The 14,827-nt window shown below is 42.4% G+C and overlaps 1 protein-coding gene across 1 annotated transcript in view; it reads right to left on the bottom strand.

The window, feature by feature from the left end:
- Nucleotides 1-227: 227 nt before the first annotated feature.
- The window catches only part of KCNH5 (potassium voltage-gated channel subfamily H member 5), a 155,835-nt gene continuing 141,235 nt past the window's right edge, over nt 228-14,827 (bottom strand). Inside the window, exon 11 of the mRNA XM_027637916.1 lies at nt 228-13,966. Coding sequence (XP_027493717.1) covers nt 13,019-13,966 — 948 coding nt within the window. The 3' untranslated portion in view covers nt 228-13,018. The remainder of the gene's footprint in view (nt 13,967-14,827) is intronic.

Genomic DNA, 14,827 nt, shown 5'->3' on the forward strand with positions numbered 1-14,827 from the left:
CAGGTTAGCGAGGACGAAGGCCAAGCATTGTTCCTATTGTCCTGTAGAGAAGCTCTCTTTTAACAATAGATTTATGTGTCTCCCTCATCCCCAAGCCACCTAAAAATAAGATTATATTTTGCTCATTAATCTCAACAAATTGTGTTCTGCTTTGGCCAGGAAAACTAAAGCTATCACTTTTATGGTGAGCCAGAGCTCAAGAGAAGTAACAACACAAACACTCAAGGTCAATAAAATGCACTTTTTATTCTGTATCAATGAAAATATAGCCACATGTAAATAAAGACGTGTGGAACAAAAAAATCGACATTGATCCTCCCTGAAGAAGTACAGTTCATTGTGCTAAAACCCATAATCCTTTGGGTTAGAAACAGTTGTCTGCCAATGCTTTAAAGTGACCCACATTTTCCTTGTTGTTGAATTTTAGCAAACAGAAAAAGTGCAACAAGAAGCTTGCTACAGATAAAACCGATTTGAACCGACCACACATGGCAATGTCCAAAAGTGACAGGAGAGTCACGACTAACGAAAGCGTTCCCACACATTCCTCCTGGGCAGTCACGCGAGTGGTCAAGGGAGCATCCCCTCTGTACAAACTGATGTGTGATTTTCAGTAGAAAGATGGTCCTTCCTTGATGTGATCAGATATGGTAGCAGAGGTGCATTCCTTCAATAGCTGTTCAGTTTCAAATGCTTTATTTTTTTTTTCTCTAGGTTTTTATAAGCTTCCTGCTGTCAAAATACAGTTCTCAATTGCTTTTGTAGAAATAATCCTGAAAGGCGGAGGCATTTAAAATCCCCCCAAATCCTCAGTATATTAACAAGAGCAAAAAAGATAGCTGGGCTGTTCAAAAATATTGTCAGGAACATGAATGTCATTTGCATTGGCTAGTGTACAAAGAGCAGCAAGTATTAACAAAAGAAACATTATCTGAGCAATAACCCTTTCCCCCAACTTCTTACTTGCAAAAAAAGAGTTTTCTCAAAATATTTTTCCTCCTCACAGTCCAGTGTCTGCGAATCACATACATTCAAAAGCTGCAGTTACTCTGTAGACCAGGTTTTCCAACATGAGCTTTTAAAACCAGTTGTTTTGCCCACCTTGTCCATGAGGGTTGCACAAACACGATTATACCACCTGGTGCTTTTTCAGCTAGTGGGACACCTTGAAATTTGAACTCAAAAGTAAGGACCTCAGGGTAAAAAAGGAGGCTTTAAAGCCCATTATGCTTTGAAAGTGCTGCTAATGTTAGTGGAAAGACTCCCACAAACCAGGGATTAGAGTTGACATGGTCCCTGTTAGGTGCTCAGGGGTGCACAGAGATGCCTCAGCACAAGTGTGGGACGGGGAGCGCTGGTCTGCAGATACACAGAAAGAAAAAAAAAATGCACATTGACCATGCAGCTGCATTTCAGCAAAGAAAAAGAAAGAGAAGGTAGGTTATGCCAAGGATGGATGCTCAGCACAGACCTTGTGGGTATCCCACAAGGGCACGCTGGTTTTTTAGGTTCGGCATCTCTGTGCAGGCTTGTGCAGCAGCTCCTGCTCAGTTTAGTTTTCAGTTGTTATTTGCAGTGAGGGGGGAAGCCTAAAAAAAAAGCTTAAAAAAAATAGTACCATATTTTGACTGTAACAAGGTCCTCTGTGATGACAATTCACTTAGAAAAATCTCCCCCTGACACTAATTGTGAGAATACTGTGAGCATTTTCTTACAAGGATATTTCGACAGACACCACTACAGAGCTGAGGGTGCACAGACACAGGCAAGATCATGCCCACCCCTCATCACTCTTTCCTCCCAGTATATATTCCGCATATATTTTTCTTCATTTAGGAGCTTAGGGTGACTAGTTGCTTAAACCTAAGTGGGAACTCATATGCATATCAGAGGGATGGGGGAGGCAGGGGAGGAATCCTAAAAACCATGCCAAAACTGGCCCTCATAGAGCCAGGACTTCACTCTTCAAAGCCTGCTCTGGGGTGGGGGCTACACTTCATGAAGTCCTACACAAGCTGCCCCTTCCCTGTGTGATGCTCTGCTCTGCTCCAGGTGTGGACAGAGATGAGGAAACACAACCAGGACTCAAAACCTGAGCACATCTGCCCACACCTGAATCAGCAGTGCTCAGATGGAGGGCTGCACAGCAGGATTCAGTCTCACGGTACCTGGTGCTCAACCTCCTGTCTTTGTCATCATCTCTCTCTGTGGCAGAAATAATAACTTTATTTTTAACTGTGCTTCTCCCCAGAGAGAGTTTGCACAGCTTCTGTACATATCTGACTTGTGCAAGGATATTCTAGACAGTCATGAATTTTGAGAAGTTACTTTGGATGGAAATTACTGGCAGTTCAGACACCAAGAATGTGTCTTTTGGATTCAAATATGTGTTAATTAAAAAGTGCCTTTCCCTGATGGGTTCAGCTGATTTTTATGGCAATTCACCTTGCTGTCCTCATCTTCAAACACATCCTCTACATTTCTGCCTGCAATCAGCATGCAGCATTTAGTAGGGCATGAAATCTTGGACCCATTTGCATTAGGCAAGGGCCTGAAATTAAAATTCTAGTACCCACGGTTCTCAGTTTTAAGAAAGCTCAGCCCACACTGGAACTCACTGTCCTGGTCCCTCTGCGAGAACTGGGTTAGAGAAATTAATGGAAACATTTCCACCGACCTTAATGAGAATATTTACACAAGATGCTCAAAGCCTGAAAATATTTACCTCCGAAATAGAGAATACAATTTAGGAGATCTGCTGAGACCACTTTACTGAACCACTCAGTCACTGGCTGGTATTTAAGCAGGACATTAAAAAATCAACTCTAACTACAATTCATATTAGCATATTATTTCTTCTGAACACAAATAGCAAAACAGATCATTATCTCATTAAATCTGCTGATGCAATATCACTTAATCAATCATTTCTACCAGTTGCTAGCCTAGTTACAAGGCAAGTAAACAAGAAGTCAAGAAAAGAAGGAAGGAAGGAAAAAGAGAAAAGAGATAAACAAACAGACAAAGAAAGGGAAACACTGCCTTTCATTGTGCAAAATATTCTTCTTCATATTACAAAGCTTTCAAAACACATAGAAATTAACCCAAGATATGCAGCTACACCTGCATGTAAAAGCCCAGCCAAGTGCACTATGCATAACAATAGTCAATAGGTATGTAAGGTTTATGAAGCATATCATGTCCTAATTCATGTGAGAATGGTTTGCAGGACTAATGGGATTTTGTTACATAAACTGTGCTGATAAGGCATTGGAGCTTTAAACAGTTAGCAAGAGTATTTTTATGGCTGGAATGTTTTCCAGACAAAATACGGTGAATCTTTATCTCCACTGCAGCCCCACAAGCTGCAGGCTTATTGGGGTGTCCCACATCCCTTACAGGGCCACAAATCTGTTTAAGGGCAAATAATTGACAATCAGTGACAAGCAAGTAAGAGAACAAACCTGTCCTAGAAGAAATACTGCAGTACCAGCTTTAGGAGCATCTCTGAATCACTGTGAAACTAGTGGCAGGGGGAGGCTGACACTGAGGTTAGTTGTGAAATGTGCCCATGCTAATAAAAGAGTGCTAACTATTACATTTGAGGAAACATGTTTTGTGTGTAATTTTCTGGGAAAGCTGATTAGCCAGCTCTACACTCTATAGAAACAAGCCACAACTCCCCTTGTCTGAGCACAGAGATTTTACCAGGACAGCTGAAAGGTACATTTACAGACCTGCTTTGCACTTTAACACTAATGAGCTTTTCCTCTGGTATCAATAAATTCTCCTGCTCACATGTTTAGCATTCCTTTGGCATCCATTGCCAGATAAATCCTTTATTGTCTTTCTGGTAGCTTGCCCAGTTCCCACCAGGCAGATTTTTAAAACCCAAATCCTGCCTTATTGCTAGCTACTGCCTCTCCCACTCGATAAATTGAATTTACCATTTTATAGAATTAGGCAGTTGGTGGCCCTCAGCCCTTCTTTTAAGTAAAAAAGAGATGCGGCTGTGAATCTACAGAGCACCAACAGGCAGTAAGAAGAGTTGGGAGGTGCCACTGCATCCTTCCACCCATGATTCTTTTCTAAAAGCCCCACTAGGGAGGAGCTGCAGAATAAAATCCCTTCTGTGATTGATTTCAGGAGAAGGATGCTTACACTGACCTACTGATGACCCCAAAGTGATGAGCTCTGAACACCTGCCAAGTGCAATGGGGTTGCTGGTATTCAAAAGCCAAGCTTAAACTACTAGTTTAGGTGACATTTCAGCTATGTAATTTTAAAGTACAACCTGATTGAGCTTGTTTGTAGTGCCAGGGATCCTAATTATATTTAAAATCATAAAAAAAAAAAAGAAGCTGTTGCCAAACAGCATTTGATGATTCGAGTGAAGAAGGCAGTAATTAATCCTGCAGGGACAACAGAGGACTAATTAGAAGCAGAGCAGAAATTTTGTTTTCCTTTAGAAAAAAAATGCCTTTTACCATGAGGGCTCAGATAAGACACCCAATTTACAAACTGAACTGTGACCTCCCACTAATGGTCCTGGCAGCAGCCTTGGATGCAAGTGGATTCCCAAGTGATCAGTCAGAAAATGTTGCTTTTTGTAGTTTTTTCCTAGGAAAATGATGTGTTGACAGAGAAAAGAGGTGCAATATCTCAGGAAATTCTTCTGAAACCAAGTCCAGGACAGGAAAGTGCCTGCATGTCCTGGCACAGCACACAAGGAAATGCTGAGGAGAGCCCTAGGGTCTGCCCAAGGAAATGAAGAGAATTTTTACTCTCACTGCATGGCACCAGTTCAAATTGCTGCTGGTGGTGAAGTTCACCAAAGGTGTAACTGGAGGAGGAAATCAGAGGAAATGGTCACACACATGGCAGACGCTGGACTGCATGTGAAGCTGGTGTCTCACTTGAGTTCCCCTTCTCAAACTGGCTCATTAAAATCCAAAAAACACTCCAATCCCAGCTATCCTATGCAACACTGTGCTGTTCGAGACTGTACAAAAGGGCCAGAAATAAAATAAAATAAAAATGAATGTTTGTTTAATAAAAGAATGCCCTGAGAATGGCAGAAGGCTTGTCCTGTTATTCCTGTTTAATTTGGAGACCTGCTGGTAAGATTGGATTTTGTGAGTAACCCTGTAAGCCATCATAGACATCGAGGAGCTTGCCGAGTCTGGAAAAATAACTTGTCAGTTAAATCTAATAGTGTCAGGTGTAAACTTATTTATTTCCTAGACAAGCGGGGAATAAGCCTGGGAATGGGGCTTGGGGCAGACTCCAGTGATGTGCACAGCCTTCATGGATGTGCCTGGATCCTTTGGAAAAGCTGAGGCCTTTTCAGTAATAGTGTCCACATAGACAGTGGGAGAAGCAGGCTGAATCCAGAGGGATGAGAATCACCTCCAGATCCAGCTACTAATGAGAAATCTACTTGCCACTGCCCTTCACACATTTCCTACAGCCTTGGATGTTTGCCAGGGCAACACCAAAAACCAGCTCAAATGCTATTGATTTTTTGATGGCATTTTCAGACACGGTAATCAGCTTTCACTGGACTGGGGATGAGGCTGGAAGAGGGTGTGGGTGTTGTTGATGCATCCATATTAGCCCACTGCTTCCAGAAACTGCATAGTCACCGAGACATTATTCTCAGTGTTTGGCATCAAGTGTGGATTTTAGCTGACACCCAGTGAAAGGCTTGATTTATTTATATGCCATAGTTTTAGAATATGCCAAATTTCTCTGCTGTCTGCTTGATGAGTATTGGCTGTTAGAAACAGTTATTATCTTGAAAATTGGCACCACATTCCTCAGTATGATATTTAAACTAAAAACCAGAAAATAATGGAATGTAACTAAGAACCTTCCAATTTTACCTCCTGTTTGTGCTATTAAAATCTACAGAATCACTGAATGGTAAAACATCACAGCTTCGAAGGGACCTTTTGTAAATCACTTGGTCTAACCCTCCCTGCTTATAGCAGGCTCAGCTTCAAATATAGAGTCTGTATACTGATGATACACAGTTTGGATACGATATGCCCCTTTCCAACAGGTCTTTGGCAAACTGGAAGAGCTTTGGCTCTTCTGAAGCCCACATATTCCTCTAAGGATACATATCTGAGTCTCCTCTAATGGCCCTTCCCTGTCCCACAGCTGTCACTCCAGAAAGGTCTGCCAGCCACATCCTTATACACCACCTGAAGGAAAGAGGAGTCTGCCAAATTCCAAATAAATAAATTTTGGAGACACAAACAGTAACTGTGCAGAGACAATATGGCCTTCAGTGGAATATTGTCACTATTTTTTGACACCATTCTTTATATCCTTCTCCTCTCTCTCCCCACTCTCCTCCCACTGCACAGCACAGAGCCAGGGCTCTGCTGTGTCCTGGGCCACCACCACTCTCTGTGTACCTTGGAAGCTGCTCTTCACTACAAGTCTTCCCTTCACTGGACATTTCCAAGCCTTGTCATCTTTCCACTGCAAGACACAGCTCAGCACTAAAACTCCTATCACCCTAAATACCCCAGAGCAGCCAAAGATCCCAAATAGGTGACAGTCTTTCACTGTCCAAAAATTGACTGGTGATGCCCATCTGTGCCTCAGCATTGCACATCATGATGAAGAGCACCTCAGCTGCTATATACCTGTGAGTGACAATGAGGGTCCCTGGACTATCCTGTCATGGTATTGGGGTAAAAACTTAAAAATCTGATCACCCCAAGCCAAGAATTGAGCATCCTTGGTCTTTACAAATGTCTAATTAACAATTCAGGAGGTGAACACTGTCTCTGGCTGCATGCTGAGGAATTTCAGTGTTCCCTGTACTGTCAGTCACATCTATGTGAAAATGCTCCAGTGCTGGAAAGATGGTAAGCAGACTCTTTTAGAGACACCTTTTAATACAAACAAGATCAGGCTGGGAGATTGAATCATGGGTTGGATTCACTCCATTTACCCTCTAGCAGTCTACAAATCAAGTGTCTAATCTGAAGTCATTACTCTACAGTAAATGATGAGAGACTGGCCCCTCCAGAGCAGGATTTATCCCACCTGTCTGAAACACCTGTCTTAAATGAACCAGATCTGATTCCCTATTCCAAATGGGCAGGTATATATCCATATGGTGTGTCTATACATCCTCTGCAGGCAGGCAGAAATATACTCTGCCATTGCTCAGTCTGAACCGAATCTGCTCTGAAGCAGACAAAATACACTCATGTCACTGGAGGGGGAGGGCTGAGCTCAACCCAACACAAAATCCTTTTTATAGGGCTTTTAATTAAGGCTAATTGATGTATTCATGGCAGACAGCCAGACACAGAGTTGGTGCACACCCATAGTCTCAGACTGTGGGTCAAACAAGCTTACAACTCCAAGCAGAAAATAGTGAAGAAATGCTTTTTTCTGCTTTATAGAAAACAGATAAAGAGGTTTGTGAGAATACTGCCCCAGATTCCTGTTTCCACCTGCCATGCATCAGGAAGCTGATTAACATAGCATAATATAATAAATAAATACAATTTATTCATCATGGTCTGGTCAAGCCCTTTCTGAATGCTTCTATCATTGGAGTATTCAAAATCAATATATGCCTTCTTGTCCCACTGTGCACTACAAGGTCAATTTTGTGTCTGACTAAATGTACCCTCAGTAAGGATGATTTTAGTTTGTCATTTGTTAGATATCACAGAGCTGATCTTTGCACAATATTCTTTATGTCAATAAGAACATTCACCACTTTTCTGCCAGAAATAATGTGGACTTCTTGTCTATTTTAGCTCCATTCAGCACCTTGCTTTAAGAATGTATTTCATTTGGAAATGCACTATAACATACTAAACCAAATAAAACACGCAGACACTGTGTTATCCATTTGTACCAAAAAAATAAAGTGAAAGTTTTAAAAAATATTCCCAGATGTGGAAATCTAGACAGATCAAAGTCCTCCTCCCTGTGGGCTCCATGGGAAAGCACCACACAGACATATGTGAAGGGCTGGGGCCATCCAGGGAAAGTGACCACGTCAACTTTTCTATTTCCTTCCTTGAAGTCCCTGAAGGGTATCAGAGCAGATGAGAAGTGACAAGAAAAAGGCAAACTAATGCTGTTCAGTGCTCACAGCTCTCACTGCAGCTCAGGACAGGAGAGCCACGCTTCCCGGGCTGCCATGAAGAGATGGATTTCTCCAAAGGAATCCCACTTCTCAAACCCTCTCTAACAAGTTTGTTAGAGCATTATAGGTCCTACAGATATGAAGATATGTGTTAACACAGGAGCTTCTGGTACAAAAGGAAAAAGAAAAGGAACTGAAAAAGAGCTTTCAGATACAGCCTATTAAAAGCAACATTAACAAAACCCATTCAAAGCCTCTTTTGTAGGAAAATTATATTTGAAGACTTCTTTTAATAAACAGGTATCACTTTGACACTACCTCACTTTGGAAAAAAGTATTTATTTTAAGAAACAATCTGTCCAATTCTGACATCCAAAAAGAAAGGCTTGGGTTTTCTAAATGCTCAAAATCCAAGTAAAAAAGTTCAATTCCTTATAATATATCCCTCTATGTCCTCACTCCCAAATTTCACGTTAAATATTTGGCTTTTTTGTTTTCCTATCCAGTTAAGGACATCTTTTCCCCCAAAAGGCCTCCAAGCTATTTCATGAGCACAACATCTGTTTTCTGACCCATGCAAACGATGACGTCTGTAGAACTGTCTCACTTACTTCCAGAACGACTGCTCTCAGCTTGCAAATAGGACAATGTTATTTCTGCAGTTTCCAGTTCTCTAAAATTGTCCTGGGATCCAAAATACATATTAAGGTCCAATATGATTATCAGATTCAACCTTCAGTTCACACCTGTACAACAGGGTTACTTTCCATGTGGTGGCAAATGAAGACTGAACTTGAGTCTAGCAATAAACCCAAACTTTGGTGCCAGCAGCATTGAGTCCCTACAGTTGTTCTACTTCTGCAGAACAGGGAAAAGAAAAATGGGCAAAGCTTAAGTTTGTCACTTCCAGAGTCAGCTCTGCTCTAACCCCTGTCCCCTGGTAAAGACAGAAAAATGGGAAAAAAAGGATTTACAAATACAGATTCAGAAGAACTGAATCTTCACGACAACAATATTTTTTTTTCAGTTATTATCCTGAAGTGCTGTTCTATCTTGTATATGCAACATTACACACCAAAAAAAATGTTATTAAAAGTACTCTAGTTCATTTGCTTTGAAAAGTGTTTACTTTTCTGTACACATTTTATTTCTATTTCAAAGTCCAGAAAGATAAAATCCACTCGTGTGCAGGTAAAATGCTTTGAACACACAAAGCACAAGGTAAGTGCTAAGAATGCTGTTACCAGCATCTGGCAGAGACATCTGTACAGGAATACAGTTCCTAAAGGAAAGGAGAGCATGCAGCCAAGAGCTCCCCCCGCGCGGCGCGTAGCTGCTTGAGCACTGGCTTGGGTGGAAGTGACACCTTGGTGTCCTTATTGCACTTAATGACTACAGGTGGTTGCTTTCAGTCAAGCCTGAGCTACAGGAGTATGACTCATGCTTCTCTAAGAGAAAAGGAATGTCCCAGTCGGCAGCACACTCATCGCATCCATGCACAACCGCGAGGGGCCGGGAAAGGCGAACCGGGAACGACCCCACGAAACAACACATAATGCTCCCGTCATGAATTCAGGAGGCAAAGTCCTTCAGAATTGTACAAGTCAAATTTTCAGAACAAATCCACGAACTTGGCCCCCAGCTGCCCACCCTTCCATGACACAGAGCCTGGGACAGCTCACCCACAGGCTGCATTGATTGTGTCTGCAGGACACCCATCGTGCTACTGCCTTCTACAAGGTACAAGCTGGTTCCACTGAATTTGCCATGGATAATATTGGAATATCAGAGTCAAAGCAGCATTAGGAATAGACCTGGAAACACCATATTTGTTTCATGAACTTGGTATTTTACACTATTTAGCCACTACACATTTTAACCACTCAAGTTGCACTTGAACTGTAACAGACATTCTGGGCCCGCCCAAATAATTTTCAAGGTCAGATTAATCCTGTTAACACATTCTCTCACTGTAAAGTGGCACAAAATTACACCTGACTTGCAAGATAATCCTAAACAGAGATCCCTGTGCATGCCATGCAGTTCTACCTAGAATTAATATCAGTTACAGAGAAAGAAAAGAAGTCTGTCACAAAGGCAGAGGAATGCCATTAAGGCTAAAGCTTTCTAAAAAAGTCACCCCCCATTATCCTGCTGGCTCTTTTGCAGCATCTCTTCATGGCAGATTCATGCATTCAAGGAACTTTACCAAAACCTGGCCCCCAGACAGCCTGTGTGCCTCAGCTATTCACCAGGCAGCTCTGGGTGGTCACCCAGTGTCTGTCCTGACCAACAAACCAAGTCAGGCAAGAACATTCAACACTTCAAAGCTTGGCACTTAAAAACTGTACCCACAAGGTCTGTGCAGACTCCAGCAGCCTGCAGCAATCATGTAACTCCCTAAGCCTATAACCCCCCCATTCTTTCAGAGTCTCAGGGTGGGATTTATCGTAGGACATGGAAGGTCCTGCTGTTCTGCAGGTGCGGATTGTTCTTGCAGTCCAAAGCACGGCTGCAGAGTTGTGGAACTGCACTTGTGTCAGAACAGCAGCTGCAAAATACCACCGAAAATTTTGACAGCAGCCACCACAGCTGCGGAAAACTATAATGAGCAGGCGGTCTGACCACCAAGCTTTGGGAAGAGCTGTCCCTTTCCATGGTTTTTTTTATACTTCCCTCTTGTTTTTTTTTTTTTTTTTTTAAACTGTTTTTTTTTTTTTTTTGGGTGTCTATAATTTCCTAAAGAAAGTGGCAGAAACAGGACAGAAAAGAACAGCAAATAAGAAAGACTATCATCACCCAAAAAGCCTCCATAAGTTGACATAATAGAAGCAATGACTTCTTTGGCTTTCTTATGAGCTTTTCGAGGTTTAGGGGTTTCGGTCTCATAGCTGAAGACACATTCACCCTAAGATGTAGGTTCCTAGTTGCCACTATTGCAAATGATGGTTTGTTTGGGTTTAGGGGTTTCTGTTAGTTTTTCAGGAAGCGATTTAGTTTAGTTTAGTTTAGTTTTCTAATGTTAAGTAATGGATCTAATATCAGTTTGTGGTAAGGATGCCCACTAATTATAAACATATATTTGATATACCTGATTCATAGTGATGCCTTGTGGTACATATGTGTTTTACTCAAGGCACTTTCGAAAACACGGGATCTTGATGCAAGAGGTCATTTAAATTGGAGGCAGGGGGAATCCTTCTCTGAAGAAGCCATTGTGCTCTGCTGGGCTGACCTCAAGCCATACCAGGCAACAACTCTGAAGCTGCAATGGCAGTTTCTGCTATGCATTGCATATACCTGGATTCAAACCAGTGCAAATGGAGAGGCAAAAAACTCCACCACTCTCAGGTGCAGACACAAGCGGAGTCCAAAATCTCAGCTCAAAATTGGAGATCAAACAGGATCCAGTGCAAAGCCTGCCCTGCTGCAGCCCTGCTAAGCCAGCAAAACCACATGGAGAGTAATGCTCCAGCCTAGGAGGTGGAAATGGCATCTGAACGTGATCCAAGACTGGAAGATGGGAGTCAGCTCAGAGGTGGGTCAGAGCCTCTGACACAGACCTAAGGGAATCAGTAACTATGGTGACTGGCTGGGTGGGCACTGCAAGCCTGCTCTTGAAGTGTCCCCCCTTCCTGCACTGAAACCTTCCATGAGTCCAAGGTAAGAGCAGCAGGTAGCACCCTAGGGAGGACTCCATCTCCCCTCACACCCACCACTCTCCCACCCACACATCATCATCCAGGTGCCTTAGATAAAGGGAATTTCACCCTGAATGGTTGTTTTCTCTCTTTCTAAATGCAGTTGCAGACTGATAAACGACCTCAGGAAAGAGAGTGGAAGGGGATTAACTTCAGCCTTTTAACTTCGGGCTTTCAAACCTGCTCGCAAGAGGCTGAACTACAATTGTTCTCTCCCTTGCTCAGACATCATGCAAAGTCTTTCTGCCAAGGGCAATAGGGGGGACAGTGGGAGAGCAATCTCAACCCTACAAAAATGGGACATGCTAATGAAGATACTGACAGAACCGGACACCATCACTGAGTGCTGCAAAGAGAATTTACATAATGTTACTCTAACAGTTCAGTAAAAATGGCATCAGTAAAAGGAGGCTTTCATGAAAGAAGTTACCCCCAAACACCCAGTGCAACTGAGTTTCTGTTAGTTTCATTTTGTTACATAAATTGCTATTATTATTATTATTTCTTACTTACGATGTTAACAGAGCAGGAGGATACTTGAAATAAAAGGCTGTGCATGCACAATACCCACACAAATAAATTCCAGTGATCCACCCCAGCACCAGGCATGGTGCCCTTCCCTGCCCACTGAGCTGAGCCCTCCCTGTAGGAGGAGTAGGGGAATTCATCACCAAATATACAGTATATTGTCATGGAATGATACCAGGAAACAATACTAACAGGAGTCTGAACGTGTCCTTCACGTCATATTAATCTACTGTTTAACTCGGCAGAAAAGACAGTGAGGAAATAAAAGCTCAATTCACCCAGCCTGAGATCAAAACTGTCATGGCAATATTGGCAGGTTAGACCCTGATTCTTTAAATAGTACATTGCCTTTGTTAAACAAAAGTCATTCTTTTATTACATAATAGAGATTATAAATAAAGGTAAAGTGTGCATGCAGTCAACTGCATATTATACAAGCAATATCTATGTTAATAATTGCTTTCTTTGGCAGGCCAGAATCCAGCTGGACATGCAATATTTACATATCAAAATCCTTGGTGTGTTCAAGTCATATTGGATGCAAGTGAAAATATATATGTATATATATTTACCATATACACACACACATATATATATATGTATAAAGGTATATATACAGCTCTGCATATATACTGTATACATATATACACATAGGTATATGCTAAAAGTGGATTTCATCTTTTTCTGATTCAGGTGATGCAGGCCTTGAAACACTAAAAATATCCTGACAGGATATCTGGGGGGGTAGTTGGGGTGATAAATGAGACTTGGGGGAAGAGATCTGGGATACGTTCTTTTCAGACAATAATTTTAAAATTTCTGCCACCTGCTTCTCAAGGGCAGCCATCCTACTGCTTAGCAGCTGGATGTCTTCTTTGAGTTCGTGCTTGACTTCCTGCAGCGTGGTTTGTAAGGCCTGCTCAGGAATGGGGTAGAAAGGACACCTGGCATCCGCCTGAATGGGGCTGTGTTCCAGGGGGCTCCGAGTCTCACCAGCTTTATCCAAGCGAAGGTCACTTTTTGTTATTCCACTGTCACAAGAGTCTGTTTTCCTCAACGGGTTTTTATTTACACCGTTCTCCGAGTCATTGGACTTGGGGTCGTCGGACAGCAACCCCATGGACTCGGCCTTTGTGACGTTGTTCCAGTCCTCCTTCTTCTCCTCATGGGCCCCCATCGTGTTCTTCAGCCGAAGCCACCCCTTCCCGTTCCCATTTTTCATCCGCATGGGACTGTTCACTTTGAGACATTTTTGGTCCCCGTTTCCGTTTGGCTTGAGCTCCATCGCATCCCGGTTGTTCTGCTTCACGGCCTCACTGGTTTTCATGTAGGCCAGGGTGGTCTGGATGGGGGTGATCTGAGACACAGTGACCACGCTGGTGCCCGTGATGGAGGCCCCGTTCTGCACGCTCCGGCTTTCCACCTGAAGCTGGTTCCTTTCCGGGTCGACGTGGGTTGAGCCTTGATTGCGCATCTCCTTTTGCTGTTTGAATTTCTGGAAGAGTTTCCGCACAGGGTGGTCCACAGGGATGCTCAGTGTCACCTCGTTCTTCTGGCGCAGGCGTTCCTCTTCTTCCTTCTTGACATCGCTGATCTTCCGGAAGATGATCTGTGGGGGATAAATCCACAGCAGAGTCAGTATGCAAAGGACATCACATGTGGCAAATATTAATGTGACATGGGGAAACAGTATTGAGAACAGCCATTTCTATCTTAATTCTTTATTTTGATCTTCCTTTCTGTCTTAATTTTTTGTAGTGAATTCAAATGGAGCCGATGAAGACACAGTAACCTCAGATATATGCCACAGCACATATAGGTTACATATATACACGCACACTTTCTTAAAAGTATAGACTAAAAGTGGATTTAATCTTTTTTTCTTGATGTAGAAGATAGAGCCTTGAAGAACTAAAAATACCCTGACACCAACAGAAGGAAAGAAACTGAATAAAGCAAAGAAAGCAAGAAAGCGAGAACCCAAATACTGTGATCCCTACCCACCCATTACTCACACTCATACATGCTCTCTCACTATCTTTAGTACAATCAAAAGGAAACAGTAATTCAGTGGAGACTACACAGCTGTAAGATTAATTCAATGTACATACCCTTCCAGAGACTGGAAAATCCAAATGTGTTCAATACTTTTTAGCTTTGCTTATCGTTAGCTTTGCAGGAGTGGCTGGAGGGTGTAATTAGGTTCACCATGGGCTATGTGTGTGGTTTCACACACTACACAAGCGTTTCCTAGAGAGTTTGTATGTCTAGTATGTGCAGGTGTACTGGGAGCACCACGGAGAAGCAGCATAAAACCCAGCAATATCCACCATTTCATAATGCCATGCCATCTAATGCTGCAGTTATTTCACCCTGCAGCATGTCTCAGGGTTCTACAGAACAATGAATTTCAGCCTCAAGCTGGGAAAGGATCAACAGACTAAAAACCTTTCTGTTGATTTTTCTGCGT

The sequence above is a fragment of the Corapipo altera genome, unplaced genomic scaffold (genome assembly GCF_003945725.1).
Source record: "Corapipo altera isolate COAL_440 unplaced genomic scaffold, ASM394572v1 23, whole genome shotgun sequence".
Classification (NCBI taxonomy): Eukaryota; Metazoa; Chordata; class Aves; order Passeriformes; family Pipridae; genus Corapipo; species Corapipo altera.